Source organism: Branchiostoma belcheri, unplaced genomic scaffold (assembly GCF_001625305.1).
Source record: "Branchiostoma belcheri isolate BF01 breed outbred unplaced genomic scaffold, Haploidv18h27 scaffold16, whole genome shotgun sequence".
Lineage (NCBI taxonomy): Eukaryota > Metazoa > Chordata > Leptocardii > Amphioxiformes > Branchiostomatidae > Branchiostoma > Branchiostoma belcheri.
Window position 1 is genome coordinate 3,283,022 of NW_017803046.1, and position 15,183 is coordinate 3,298,204.

The following is a 15,183-nucleotide window of genomic DNA, read 5'->3' on the forward strand; positions in this document are numbered from 1 at the left end:
GCACCGCAAACTGCAGGCTCCAAACTGTCATGGCTGCCCCCATGTGCGAAAAAATTTCGTCTGTTTAATTTTCGCCAAAATTTGTAAATTCCCGCGTTTGAAAATACTGTATTCATTGCGGAAAAGTGGAAAAGATTATTTGTTATTGATTGGGGAGAAAAATAACGCGAAGGACGCTGAAGAAGTCGGACTTTTGTTTGAAACTTCTTTATTAAATAATAGCTAGGCGCACGCGTGTCTAGTGGGGGAGGGGGGCGAGCACTCTTTGGACAACAAGATTTGAGGTTGGATACCAAAAAGCAGGAAACATGGCCACTTTGATGGAGCGTCTCGAGCAGACAAACTTGTACTTTAAGCGGATGACAGATTTAATCCCTCCGGAAATCTACTTCGAAAACAATGAGCTAAAAAGGAAACGCCAAAACAAGGAGAAAGGTGAGTTTCATTCTCGTTGAATCTACATAATATTATTTGTAAAAAAATATATTATGAGTTGGTGAATTAACATATTTAAAAATATGTGTATTAGAACTACATGAATTATTGCAACTTATAGTCAGGATGCTTGTCCTATGATATATGAGTATAAATTGTATGATGTAACGTTATGATGTAAGATTTGTCCGCAATACAGGACCGACAAATTTATTATCCTCGCAAATGCAATGACTATATAGTATATACTTCATACAAATTCAATATGTCAGATTTTTCGCAGGTTCAACCAAAATTATGGCAGCTATGGCATAAAATTGAAATATATGTAAATTTTGAATTATATGTATTATATGGCTTTTTTATCAGGTGGTCCTCTGACTAAGTCTGCTCAGAGAGCTCTGCACAAGAAGATGAGGCTGGATCCAAACCAGTACAAGACTGTCACTGAGCTACAGGAAGACATGGCAAAGGAGGAGGAACCAGACAGTGATGGTTAGCTTAGCTTATGCTCGTGTATAGTATATTAAAAGTCAAAACTTTTGATCCAACACAAGAGATTGTTCTCACCTAGAACTTTCGTCCAGTCACTCTGGTCTTCTTCAATAGACTGACCCAGTGAGACTTGTCACATGACTTCTCTAAAGTGTGATGTCAACACTGGGTCAAAGGTATCTGGTAAACGATCGCAGTATAGTATATTGATGTACAGTAGGACCGACAAACATTGCTAGAGTATGCTGATTTTATACCAAAATGTCAAAAGCTTTGATTCATTGAAAATGCATGTCATTTCTTCATCACTTATTGGACTGTTAAGTAATGTAAACACAATCAACCCCTACAGATGAACAAGTAAAAGCACCCTCCAAGAAGAACAAAGCACAACAGAACAGGTCTGAGAAAGAGGAGTTACGGCAGAGACTCCAGGCAAAGATTCAGCAGATGAAATCCGTAAGGAAGGCGCCAAAACCACAAGACCTGGCAACTCAGCGGTCAAAGAGACAAGCCAAGAAAGAGAAGCAGAAGCAGAGAAAAAAGATGGCGAACAAAACTGGGACTCAGACAAAAGGAAAGGTCTTTGAAGAAGGGACGGCTGCAAAGAAACCTGACGGCACTCCTGTGTTGAATCAAGAAGGGAAGCTGGTCTTCAGCAAGTTTGACTTCACCAGTGATGTTGGAGGTGGTAAGAAGAAGAGCAAAGAATCTCCCAAGCACCACCTGAAGAAGTTGTTGGCAAAAGCTGAAGACAAGAAACAGAAGATAAAAGATCTCAAGCATGAAGATCTAGGAAAGGTGAGAAGTTTTACCATATTTTGGCACTGCATAAAAAGACCCAATATTACTATTTTTATAGCATATTAACATTGTTCATAGTTTATGTTTTTAGGCTAAGCATCTTTCATTTTGATTTTCTGAAACAATGGCTGAGTCTTTTAAAAACTCTTTTATGTCTTCAGGCACACGAGGTTGAACAAAAGTCCAAGTGGAAGTCGGCCCTACAGAAGGCTCAGGGAGTCAAACTGAAGGACGATCCAGAGCTGCTGAAGAAGAGCATCAAAAGAAAAGACCAGATAAAGAAGAAGAGTAAGAAACAGTGGAAAGAGAGGAAGGACCAGGTGAGAAACATAAGAAGAGTATTCTTTTCTGGAACCTTGTGGTTACAGGGTAAACAATTAAGGGTATTAGTAACAAACAATTAGAAGAAGAAAGAAGGTTTCCACCCCTGATGCTTTGCCAAAAAGTGTTTATCATTGCTACTTGAATGCTGCACACTGCTATGATTGATACTCATAATAAAGTGATCAGCAGAAAATGCTGTTACTGAATTACGGATTACAAATGAAGGTTAAATGTACGTAGAATTGTATTCGCGAGTATAGCAATTATCATTTTAGTATGTTGGGCTTTGAGAGACCATGTCACCATGGTATGCTGTTGAATGTATGCAAAGATTACTACTTTAATAGTTTATGACAATTATGTTTATTCATTTTTCACAGGTTGAAGCCAACATTAAGAAGAAGCAGGATAAGAGAAGAGAAAACCTCAAGGCTCGGAAAGAACAGAAAGTTTCCAACAAAATCAAAAAGGCCAAGAAGAAAGGAAGGGTCATACCTGGATTCTAGCATTTTTTTGTAAAAGATAATATTATAACTGAAGGGAGAGTACAATAATTTTTGATATTCCTACTATTCTTCTAACAACATGCCTGATGATAGTTTGCTCTAATTGGAAGTTATTGTCATATCAGTTTCCCTTTGTTTTGGATTATTATAATCCATAGTCTCTGTATAAATGACATCTTAAAAAGTGATTTTTAGCAGCTACATGTTGGATGTCAACTGTCAAGTACAAAATAGATATTTTTCAATGTGAACTACTGTTTAAGATGCAATTTTAGATTCTGTTCTCTACAGAAAATAATGTTCAGGTCTTTCTTTCAATTTTACACCCACAGGTAGAAAATATTGAATTTCCAGTTATTTGTTGCAAATATGACCAGTGCTTCCATACCCATTTGTAGAAGTTATAAATTTCCTGTCATAATATAGGCAGCAATTTAACAGAAAATGTATATGACCGTTGTATAACATGATCTGTATTACCTTGCCAAGGTGTCAGTGTGTTTCTGTGTGTGTGGATGCATTTGCTGTGCAAATGATATCTTTCTAGTTTCTGTTCCATTTCCTCATCCTCTTCCTTCTAAAGAAATTAGGTCAATGACCTGAACCACAATGGAAACCGGTGCTGTAGCCCATACCCTGTTGTGTTGGATTAGATTATGTAGCAAGTGGCAGGACAGTTGGAGAAACTGATCACTATAGATACATTATGAATGTGTTAACGTAAAAAAAAGCAGAGCAGTAATTTGTTGTGCTAGACCATTTGAAGGTAAACGTTATGCATTTGCTTCCCAAATGTTACCTTTGTAGTTAATTATTAATCTTGTGTTTTTGATAGACTGTCCTCTGACAGTTAATCTTTAATTCCTCAATAGACATCTTGAATAATATATGAACGTTGGCCAACGCTGCTTGAACTTTGTCGTGTGGTTCATACAAAATTAATACCCATTCACTAGCGTCAGAAACAAAACCACATCTAAGATTTGGTCATGATTGGATATATAAGCCAGAGTCAAAACGAGCCATGTGCACGGCATCTGTTGATACAAGAAGGTTAAACAGAGAACATGCCCTGTCATTATCGGGTGTAATTATTTAACCATATGTATAGTCACAGGTGCAACAAATCCAAGTCGACATTATCAACCATTGTCCTACATGGCCGCTCCCCTGGCAATGGGCTATGATGACAGGAATGTTTGCGCTCGGCAGTCGAGCGGTTTCCACACGCAGTCTGCCATGAAGTAAAACACCTTGCTGACACACAAATGTATAACCACGTCCGTTGTGTAGGTTTACTTTTGTTTAAACAATACACTACACCGTGCTCCAGCCAAAGTGGGTCACTGATACCAACGGCACCACGGAAATATGGAACGGGAATTATTGGTACATGGTGTGCAGAAACGGAAGAGGACATGAAATAAGGGTATATGTAACACAAACTAAGTTGTTTGTCACAATAAACATATAGATTATAGCACATGATACTGATAAGATCGTTGTGGTATCTAAAGATAACATGACCTTCTGGCAGTCTAGTGATAACCTGTCCAGTATACCCGGTCGAACTCCATTGTCCAAAATTTGGCCCTTTTTTCCCCACGCCTACGTTTCAACCACATTGAGAAATTACTAGAAGTACTTAGTTGTAGTTACTTGACAATGTACATAAAGGTCGTCATTAAATTAGACCCCACGAGGTATTTTTCTTTTATTGTATCCAATAATAGGCCCATGTTTGTAATCTCCCTTGTAATGGATTTCCTAATTTGATTGCAAATTGGTTTTCAATTCAGTAGCACCGACTGCGACCAATAAAGTGATTTTGTATCTCGTATGTCAACACATGATTTCTAAAGACTTGCATGAATACTAGTACATTGTACTACAAACGTTACGGTATAAATCTCTACACTGGCTATCGCCTTTCAATCGTACAAGGAGCTTTCTTACAATAGTTGCTACGAGAGGGTGGTGTTTGTAACCAAACTATCAGTGCCCTGTGATTTTCTACGAAAAACCGTCACAGCAATATGTGTATATAGGTGATACCGGTGTACTGACGCTAGCTCATAGTTCATGAGGTGTAGATTCTTCAGCCCGTCATGTGGAAGTCTTTTCTGTGATGTCTTCAGGAGGGAAAATCTGCTCGGGTTCAGTTTCGTTTGTTCGTGGCGCATCATTTTATACCTGGCCACTTTCTTTTCCGGGCGCGAAATCTTCAAGGCTTTCTTGACGAGTCGCTTGTACATGTCGTCGTCTTCCCCTCCCCATCCACAGAACAAGTTGGAATATCCGTTCAGAGTCTGGTAGTGAGAGGCCGATAGGGCAGTGACCCCACCAAACAACTGTTTGTAAGGCAGCGTGTAGTTGAATTTATCTATCGCGACGGACAGGTGTCTTGGAGATGCAGAGCAGGAATACGCGTTGCGGTCATCCTCCAAGAGCAAGTCCACGTCGTGGAAAACGAAACAATCGTAGCTGTGATTTTTGAGAACCTCCGAGAAGCCGACGTTGTAGAGCAGACCCTTGCAAAACATGGGCTCGTCGCCATATTGTTCGATGACGTAGACGCCGTAATCCAACAGTTGTCTTTTCAGGATGGGGTGAATGTGGTTTAGGAAGATGTGCAGATGTTCACGGCGGTCGCGATACGGTATTAGGACAGCGACTTTGTGTCTAGCCGTGCAGTTAGGAGGACGCCAGTGCCCTCCAACCCTAACGTCTGAATGATCCATCGATACGTCGGTCAGTACAGGTACATCCCGCATATTTACCTCAATGGGTCCTCTTAAATCCGGCGGTTCTGTCGGGCAGCTGCCGTCATCATCTCTGAGTTTCAGTCGCGACGTCAAAATTTCTAGCAGGAGAACGACGGAAACTAGGAGGAGCACAAGAGTTTTCCACCTCCGTCTTGTGAGACGTGGTAGCCAGGGCATCTTCACATGGGCGCGCCGTGTCTCACGTACAAAAGGTCTTGTCCCGGCGTGTTTACTCTTTCACGGGCCGCCTAGCGGAACCAAACGGTGGTCTTCTTCGTTCACCGGATTTATTTTACCAGGTCAAGAAGTATAGAACTATATTTTACTGTATCCTAAGCCAAAATCACGAGGTTTCGACTCAGTAGCGCAGTTGCACTTTCCCCTTTTCTCGACACACCTATGTTGTCACAACCGCGCATACAATCGACAAGCCTGCGGCAAACCGTGCACCAAATCGGGTAAGGTATAAGGGTAACGTTAAGGTAAACAAAGGCTTGACCCGCCCATATCAAATGGCATCGCTATGTCATACAAGCGTTAGGCTAAGGAATCACAATAAGCCCTACATCCACCACTCACAACGTAAACACATGATTGTTTCCCGAATTAAAATAGGGCAATAACATCAAACCACTAGCAGATAGCTCGATGCGTTGAAATAGTCGAAAGATGTACTAGTAATTAATTGGGTGAATGGAAACTGACTACGGTAGAGGTACGTATAGAGAAATGGGTAGAGACGTGTTTTCAATCTAGACCGAAGCAGCGGTGCGTTCATTACAACAGTGTCAGGAGTCTTAAGGGTGCTTGAGAGTCGAACGCTCGGTTTGTTAATGGTACAAATGGCGTTCAGAAACTGACGCGTTTGAAAGTACGAGTGGATCTGACATAGGGCAGGTGCAAGTGCTTAGAGGTGGGGCAGGGGAGAAAATAAGTGGACTTAAGGAGGAAAATTCTAAGAGAGAGGGAAGAACGAAAACTGAGCAGACGGGGTCTGAACGAACAGACTTTATTTTCATCGGCAATAATCGGCCATACATGTATATAATAATGCCTATAGCTAGCTAGCCTGCTTAGTTGTTTTATGATAGTATTGATGTACACGTGTTGCGCACACGTTAGTGTATAAATATCATATGACAATTGTGGAATTTGCTTTACATGGTTTTGGTCTGAAAAGTGACGAAATTAAAAGCTCCTGGATGACTATCTAAATTAGAGAATCTGAAAAGTATATTGTGTTTATAATGTTATAGAAAAAGCCTAGTGTTTCCAACGCCTTTGCTTCGCCACGCTAACTACGATGTGAGTGAACAACGGTTGACGAGACATGGAGGTTATCTTAGCCCTGGTTTTCCCCACACTGTTCAGACCGTCCTTGTTGGCCCTCAAGTCGGAGGTCTCGAGGAGAGAGAACCGGTTCTTGTTCTCAGGCGTGCCCCGGTGTTCAAACATCGTGTACCTCCCCACGTCTTTCTCGGGGCGCGAGACCTGGAGCTTGTGCTTGACCAGCCGATTGTACATGTCGTCATCCTCCCCTCCCCAGCCGCAGAACCGGTTGGAGTAACCGTTCAGCAGTCGGTACTGGGCCGGCGTCATGGCCACGACTCCGCCGAAGATTTTCTCGTGCGGCAGCGTGTAGTTGAAGGTGTCCACGGCCACGGACAGATGCCTGGGGGTGTCCCCGCAAGTGTACTCATTCCTGTAGTCTTCAGGTATGAGGTCGACGTCGTGGAAAATGATACAATCATAGCTGTCATCTTTCAACACCGATATGAAACCCATATTGTAGAGGATGCCCTTACAGAACCTGTGCTCCACGCCGCGCTGGCCCACGACGTAGATGCCGTAGTGTCTACCTTGCCGCTGCAGAAAGGGGTGCATGTAGAAGAGAAACATCTTCAGGTGATCCCTTCTGCTTCTGTACGGGACCACGATGGCGATTTTCTCCGAACTGCCTCCCGCTTTTGCGTCGGGAGCCCATCTCCCTCCCACCAGCACGTTGTCAAGCATACCCATCCACTCATCTCCGAAAAAGTCGGACTCTTCTTCTTCTTCATTGGTTTCATTTGATGGCGGGGTTGTTTCCAGAATGTCATCCTCTTCCTCGCTAGATTGGTCATCCTGAAACGCCGACATGATTGTTTTGAATGAATCAATCTTTCTCTCTGCCCACGAAGTATTGTTTTGATCTGGAAAGTCTGGCCCCTTCAGGCCTTGACTCTTCAGTAGACGTTTCTCACTTCTCTGATGAAGGAGACGGAGAATCAAGATGGCGGACAGCGCGAGCAGTAAGACGACGTTCCACCTGCGTCTGGAGAAACAGCGCGTCAGCCGGACCATCTTAGCTTGACCTTGAGGACCACTGCTGTCCGCAATATTTGCTGTACAGTGATGTTTGCTGTTCTCGACCGAAATGTGTACCGTTCGCTCTTTACATCCAGTAAAATTCTGCTGTGGTGAGAAAAAAGTGGATGATTATGAATGAAATCAAAGAGGATGATATCGATGAAAAAAGTAATTCCTTCTTGCTACTCACGGAAGTACTGTACGTGTAATGTGTATAATTCTGTACTTTACTAAACTTGAAAGATTTCAGACTCGTTCTTTGTACTCGTAGATGATCACGAAGAAAGGAAGATGCATAGATGAATGTCTCTGAAAACGACTACAATTAAGATTATGATAGACCAGCATAAGCGCGCGTGCCAGGCACCCATACCTGTTTACATATCCTGTTATGATGTCATGTCATGCGATGACATCGATATTTCCAAAATATGCCAGGGGTCGGGTATTTACTTGTGCGGTACATTTATATGTCCTCAGATGTGGTGATATATTTCCACTGAAATCCTCTAACTGATTGTTTTTAAAGCCTATTGCTGGAGGTGCATTTTAGATTTTTAAGGCACGTGTAACGTACGGTTCAAGAGTAAGTCGCAGTCCGACTGTGTACAATAATTTGGCCTAGTAGTCTAGGATATATGCTAGGATATATAATTATGTAATCACGAAAAGTGACGAGATGACTTATAAATCCTAAACGTGAAACTAAACGTGCCAATAGTTGATCAATGTCAGTTTTAGCAAACGAACTTTCTCAGTTCTCATGTCGAGAATTCTGCTCCAGTCTTAGCTAATAAACTCGCAGGTCCTAGCCACCATTCGGAAGTTTTGACTTGATCCTAAGTTCTCCAAACACAACATGTATAGCGCCAGTGTGACTTACCTGTGAATATGTACGGATCTCGTCAGTGAGATGATGTTTTTCCAAGATGAACAGAGAGATACCAGGTATGACACAGCGGCGCGTGCTGTCGAATGAAGGAATGAACTAATAAACTAAGGCACATCCTGTTATTCTTTGTGTATCACTGTTTACGGAACTTGTCCCAGAGATCTATAAGATAACAGATGAAGTCTACTGACTATGTCGAAGAATTAAATACAAACGGCATAATATTAATTATGCCGTTTAATGATCATTATCATTAATCTTTAAAAAGTTTAGAACTAACCCCAAGTCTTTCCGGTTAGAAAAAAATGCAATGATTAATTGAATCCATTAAAATCAACATAAACTTAGGAGCTTGTAATCAAAAGTACTAGTATGTCATAGATAAGATAACATGTTGTTTGGTGAACTGAATTAGCAATATGTTAAATTCCGCTAAAGCGCAACTTTGGTTCTAAATTTGATTCAACGATGCTGTCCTATTCAAAACATATCAGTAACTTGCACATTTACAACAAAACAGGTAAACAGGATTCGAATTATATATAATTAGTGGCCTGTGGGTATGACCTTGAACTCTTAACAAAAGGTATGATGTCAAATGTTGTTTTCTATCTCTTCATGATTTCCCCCGTATGTCGACGTCGACTAAGATACGTGTGTATAACCATTCACGAGTGACTGAGGTAATCTTAAAGCGTTTTCTTTGTTGTTCAAGACTGTTCAGACCGTCTCTAGCCGCCCTTAAGTCCCACAGCTTGAGAAGGGCAAGTCTCTCGGGGTTCTCAGGTGTCTTCTCGTGTCTCATCATCCTATACCTGCCGATGTCTTCCTCTGGACGCGACAGCGTCAATCTGTGACTGTACAGCCGCATGAACAAGTCGTCATCCTCCCCTCCCCATCCACAGAACAGGTTAGAATATCCGTTCAGCCTATCGTACTGCGCTGCCGACAAAGCCACGACTCCGCCCAGGAAATGTTCATAGGGCAACGTGTAGTTGTAGACGTCAATAGCGACGGATAAATGCCTGGGAGAACCTTTACACGAATACACGTTCTCGTCCCTTTCGGGAATAAGGTCTACGTCGTGGAAAATGAAACAGTCGTATCCTTCGTCTTTTAAGGCTAACATGTATCCGATGTTGTAGAGGAGTCCCTTACAGAACATGGGTTCGTCTCCGTGTTGTTCTATGACGTAAATACCGTACTCCACACCTTGACGCTGAAGAAAGGGGTGCATGATGAGAAGGAACATCTTCAGGTGTTCTTTCCTGTATCTGTAGGGTACCAATATGGCGACCTTCTCCGATGGAATAGGTAGACTGTTAGGCGGCCGCCATTTTCCATCCTGTACGTCATTCAGTTTATCCATCCACGAGGCGTCGAATAGAGATGAGGTTGTATTACTGGACTGTTGTTCAGTAGAATCGTTATATGGTGGCAAATCTGTACCAGATAGGTCGTCAAAATCTTTTGACTGGTTTGAGTGCGTAATAACTGAAGTGATGTTCTTCCAAGTAGCGTTAGACGAATTTGAAGAAGCATTTTTGTTAACCAAAAATGTTTTCACGGATTCTTTAAAAGACGTTCTGTTAGAGGAAGCGATCTGAACTTGACTTTGGTTTCCACGCACAATATCTACTGACGAATTTTTCATAATCTGTACATGTAGCGGCCTGTGTGGAGTGTTGTTGTGTTGTATGTGAATGTGTCTGGGTGTCTGAACCGTCTGGGTGTCTGAAGCCGTCTGAACTTGACTTTGGTTTCCAAGCACAATATCTATTGATGAATTTTTCGTAGTCTGTACATGTGGTGGCCTGTGTACAGTGTTGTTGTGTTGTATTTGTCTGGGTATCCGCTTTTCCGTTGTCATGATAGTAACATTCTCTATAAACTTTTTCTCAGTGATTTTGTCGTATACATCTTCACGCACAATCGGAGGTTGAAGTTGAAGTCTACTCTGCAGTTTGTGAAACTTCCTCCGCTTCTTCTCCTTACGCTTTGGCTGTGTAGAGTGTTGTTGTGTTGTATGTTGTCTGGGTATCCGTTTTCCGTTGTCATGATAGTAACATTCTCTATAAACTTTTTCTCAGTGATTTTGTCGTATACATCTTCACGCACAATCGGAGGTTGAAGTTGAAGTCTACTCTGCAGTTTGTGAAACTTCCTCCGCTTCTTCTCCTTACGCTTTGGTCCTGTGTAGAGTGTTGTTGTGTTGTATGTGCCTGGGTGTTCCCTTTTCCGTTCTCATGATAGTCACACTCGCTATAAGATTTTTCTCAGTGATTTCATCGTATACATCTTCACGCACAATCGGAGGTTGAAGTTGAAGCCCGCTCTCCAGTTCGTGAAACTTGCTCGGCTTCTTCTCCTTAGTAGTTCCTTGATGAAAAAATAGACGCCTAAGAAACATGACGAACAGCACAGAGAACAGCAGGATCTTCCACCTGCGTCTCCGGAAACGCGAGAATCGGACCATTTTGACCTTCACCTCGAAGACAGTACGCCGGTTACGTCATGTGTAGATCTACCGGCACAGGCGCTGTGGAGCCAACCAACTTCACTCTGCTCAAAATTCACACAGGTCCAATCGGTGGCATTGATCTATAGGAAGAGGGAAGTTGCATGAAGATGATGAAAATGCCAAATATACATTGCCATAAAACTATATTTATATGATATATATATGATAATAAATATTTATTTCGTACTATATATAAACTGAAGTTTTCCTGCGAAGTCCGTACTGAGTGCCATTGCCTAAAGATAATCTGAGTATTGGATAGAGTCATTAAGACATCACAATAAAGAAAGAAAATGAGGGAATTAATGGTGGCTTATGATGTAATGAGTTCAGGTGAATAATCTAAGCTATATTTTCCTCTTGCTGTGTACAACTCCTATCATTTAGCCAGCGTGGGTCAGTTCATCTTTATAAAGCTACAAATCCCGGCACACCTGGCAAAGTTGATTGACATACGTCAAAATCGTTGTTTTTTTAAACCACTCCAAGTGGTTAAAGAAGGTCAATGGACGGTGGACCAATTCAAGGACGTACATACCAGGGCTCGAAACCCTTTTTGTTGGTTACCTGCAGTAATTCTACATGTCAAAAAATTTTTATCTGCAATTTGTGAAATCGGTCCTACGTATACTGCAACTGTTGCTGTCCAAGGAAGCATATGTTATGAAACTACAGTCTACGATCAGTTGCTTCATAAAGTACATGTATACATATTGCAAAATGTTAATACTTTTACTTGCAGTCGTACGTTTTGTACAGATTGCAGGAGGTCATTTCGAGCCCTGCATATGCAAAACATATCATCTCTTGCCACGTCACGGTGGTTTCCCTACGTAAAGGCTGTTATTACCTATACACACAGACCCTCCGTTTACACATACCACAGTATCACTATGATAATGGCCAACAACACCAAAAGTATAGGCTTTACTTCCCGGACTGCCTCTATACTTACACCGTCTAACCGTCTACAGTCGTGTATACAGCCTTCACCTTCGAGTTTAAACACGACCCTCTCCTCTGAAAAAGGATTTGGGAACGGATTAACAGTTGGACATATACAAAGAAAACGTTACGCACCAGAATAGCCTGTGTGGATCCCTCAGACAGATAAGCTGTTCACGTGGCTAGGTCTCGCAGCTGCACGGAAACGTGCATGTGGTCTCGGTACACACCCCTAAACCTGGCAAGGTAAGCCACGTCCTGTTATGGATTTTCATGCATGTTTACGAAACATGTGCAAGAAATGTATAAAACGATAACACGTGAAGGATACTGTCATCAAATATTACAGTAAATATATGATATAACGTTGTGTAAGGTCTTTTTTTATTGACCTCCGGATCCAGTCCCCACCTGACTGCAAACTGGACCCTCTATAGCCGGTCAACTCCTCTGGCCAGCTACATTCTTTTTAGGTCGATTTCTACTTTTATTCAGCCTGTAATGGAGTCTGGTGGAGACTAGTCCGCGGGTGTGTCGATAGGGTTTTGACGTAGTTGCCTACTCTCCAAGCAGAGGTTTGGGTTATTTTTTGCGTGTTTTTAGGCTTTTTTATCGGGCTTTTTTTCACTGGTATATCTTTTTTATGTGTTGGCAAAAACGAGAGCCCGATAAAAAAAGCCTAAAAACGTGTCACAAATAAGCTAGAACGCAAACCTCTGCTTGGAGAGTAGTAGTTGCCGTGCTTGTGATGTTGTGTGGGTAGTTGTTGCAAGAGTGAACAAACATCAGTGATCTTTGGTGGGCTCCCTAGCGGATTGTTTTGTTTGTGTTGGTTTTGGACTTCCTGACAATTCAGTTGGCTGGCAAGGTCACAGTTTGTTTTAAACTCATAGGGGACATTAGGGGAATAGCTATACATACGAAAATATAGAAATAAATACGAACTACAAGTTTCAGGCACAGAATGGCAACCACGCCCCCACACTCCCAATGTAAATGTACATACTCCCTGAAAAATAGAATCTCTTTGTACGGATGACGGCTTGACCCCGCTGTTAACATGTAGTCTTCATGTACGCCAGTATGGTCAGGTAACGTTAAACATATATGATTTACGTACACATTTGACAGCCATATTTTTATAGTTCAGGAAAACAACAGAATCACAAGTTGATAAAACGCTGTGCTGCGTACGAATCCTTTCGATGCGACAACCGATAACCAGCAATCTAAAACTCGTAAGAACAGTCGTATCTTTGCTTCTTAATCAACTCATGGCGATGCCATACCTTCGTCATCAAACATGCCAAGTTCGTACAGTGAAAAAATCAGAGGATAAACAAGGCAAAAGTCGTTCAAACATTTTATTTTGATTTTATCGAGTGCACATTTACATTAGTAGATATGCCATGCACACTACAAACGTACTGACTTTAAACAAACAAAATGGCAACAAATCTCTATGTGGACCATTGATTTTTATGGTGTTGGCGTAGCTTATCCACACTAGCTTTTGAAGATTAATCGGCTCAAATGCAGATATGAATTTGACTGTGCGTTTCTACATTTCATTCCACGATCCTATATCTCATATCTTGGTAATATTTTATCGGAAATGTAATTAAGGAAACAAATGGAGTTGACACTAAACACATGCCGGCAGTCAGCTAGCGTTCTTTCACTCGTTTCACGTGTCGAGGCAAACGCCTCACTATTCTACGAGCATTCCTGTCCGCAATGTTTACCAAGATATGGCTGAACAACCGCTGTCTGGACATGGAAGTCATCTGATACCCCATTGTCTCTAGACTGCTGAGCCCGTCCTCACTCGCCCTCTTGATCGACGTTTTGAGAAGTGAATACCGGGCAGGATTCAAAGGTGTCTGGCTGTGTCGCATCATCTTATACCTGGCGACGTCTTTCTCAGGACGCGAGACTTCCAACCTATGTCTGTATAGTCGCTTAAACATGTCGTCATCCTCCCCTCCCCATCCACAAAACAAGTTGGAGTATCCGTTCAAAAGTCTGTAGTGAGAGGTTTTCAAAGCAGTGACTCCGCCGAATAACTGTACATAGGGCAATGCGTAGTCGAACTTGTCGATGGCAACAGACAAATGGCTTGGAGAGTTTTGACAAGTGTACAAGTTTCTGTCGTCTTCAGGAAGAAGGTCCACGTCGTGGAAAATGAAGCAATCGTAATCGTCGTCTTCCAGTGCTGTGTTAAAACCGATGTTGAAGAGCAGGCCCTTGCAGAATAGTGGCTCGTCGCCGTGTTGTTCTATGACATAGATACCGTAATGTCTTCCCTGGCGCTGAAGAAACGGGTGTATGTACGAGAGGAAGGTCCTGAGATGCTCTTCCCTGTCTCTATACGGGACCAATATGGCGATCTTTTCCGATGTACTTGATACATCTGTAGTAGGGGGTCTCCATTTCCCACCTAACGGTATATCGAGTGATTCAGAATCTACTGTGGTAAACTGTCGTCCAAACTGGGCTACATTCAGACCGAGTTGCTTTCTTGATGACAATTTTACCTCATGATTCGATGCATTCGATAGCCTCTGAATTGCAAAGTCAGACGGATTGGAAACTCTGATTGCTAGTTTTTCTCTGGATTCCTCTGGGTCTGTGGCCAAGCTTCGTGCCCCTTGCTTTCCAGACATACCTGTTTCTGATGGACCATTTTCCTTCTGAAGGTGAGATATTTGTTGGAAGTCAGCAGTCGATGTTTGCAACTTGTTTTGAGTCGGTGGTTCCTGTCCTTCGACGTTCTTGAAACGGTGATGTTCTGTTGAGCTTAAGCCCCTGTCCACGGCGCTGGGCGTACCCTCACCCTCCGCTGCTTCTTGTCTCAGGTGTTTTGTTGTTCCCAAGAAATGGACGTACGCTCCGAGACAGAAACTTCCGAGAATCTGCAAGAAGCAGACAAGACAGCGCCATCTCCACCGCATTTTCCACATCGTACCTGCTTCTTAAGACACGATACCTGCTCCCTTAAGATACACGTATTCTTGGAGAAGTTTGCCGGGTGCGACTGACGAGCCTGGACTGACTGCTAACATAGGTGTTACTCCCGTAGTATAAATCCAGTATGACAATGCCGTCGGTTATCACAACAAAGAAGAATTAGCTTTGAAAGCAAAC

At 42.3% G+C, this 15,183-nt stretch overlaps 2 protein-coding genes and 3 pseudogenes across 3 annotated transcripts; 1 reads left to right on the forward strand and 4 right to left on the reverse strand.

Annotated features, from left to right (window-relative positions):
* The first annotated feature begins 1 nt into the window (after nt 1).
* On the forward strand, nt 2–2,993 carry LOC109466102 (ribosomal RNA-processing protein 14-C-like). Its single transcript, XM_019763726.1, has 5 exons — nt 2–435; nt 805–930; nt 1,283–1,731; nt 1,896–2,054; nt 2,439–2,993. Exons 1-5 carry the CDS (start codon nt 309–311, stop codon nt 2,562–2,564), a joined length of 987 nt encoding a protein of 328 aa, XP_019619285.1. The 5' UTR covers nt 2–308; the 3' UTR covers nt 2,565–2,993.
* Nucleotides 2,994–4,528: 1,535 nt separating this feature from the next.
* On the reverse strand, nt 4,529–5,537 carry LOC109465919 (annotated as a pseudogene).
* A 1,026-nt stretch (nt 5,538–6,563) lies between these two features.
* LOC109465953 (beta-1,4-galactosyltransferase 2-like) lies at nt 6,564–8,644 on the reverse strand. 2 transcript variants are annotated; one of them, XM_019763442.1, is made up of 2 exons: nt 8,562–8,644; nt 6,564–7,783 (listed from the first exon to the last, which is right to left on the reverse strand). In XM_019763442.1, the coding sequence occupies exon 2, from the start codon at nt 7,670–7,672 to the stop codon at nt 6,593–6,595; it is 1,080 nt and encodes a 359-aa protein (XP_019619001.1). In that variant the 5' UTR covers nt 7,673–7,783; nt 8,562–8,644; the 3' UTR covers nt 6,564–6,592. The 2 variants fall into 2 exon arrangements, with proteins under 2 accessions (XP_019619001.1, XP_019619002.1); XM_019763443.1 differs by having other exon boundaries at nt 6,564–7,780; nt 8,562–8,640.
* Nucleotides 8,645–9,186: 542 nt separating this feature from the next.
* LOC109465920 lies at nt 9,187–9,939 on the reverse strand (annotated as a pseudogene).
* Nucleotides 9,940–13,703: 3,764 nt separating this feature from the next.
* Nucleotides 13,704–14,702, reverse strand: LOC109465921 (annotated as a pseudogene).
* Nucleotides 14,703–15,183: the final 481 nt, after the last annotated feature.

Excerpts from the sequence above, each read along its gene's own strand:
- LOC109466102 (XM_019763726.1), top strand. The coding sequence starts at position 309 with ATGGCCACTTTGATGGAGCGTCTCGAGCAGACAAACTTGTACTTTAAG. Across the intron at positions 931-1,282 it reads GGAGGAACCAGACAGTGATG|ATGAACAAGTAAAAGCACCC; the intron begins GTTAGCTTAGCT and ends CAACCCCTACAG. Across the intron at positions 1,732-1,895 it reads AGCATGAAGATCTAGGAAAG|GCACACGAGGTTGAACAAAA; the intron begins GTGAGAAGTTTT and ends TTATGTCTTCAG.
- LOC109465953 (XM_019763442.1), bottom strand. The coding sequence starts at position 7,672 with ATGGTCCGGCTGACGCGCTGTTTCTCCAGACGCAGGTGGAACGTCGTC.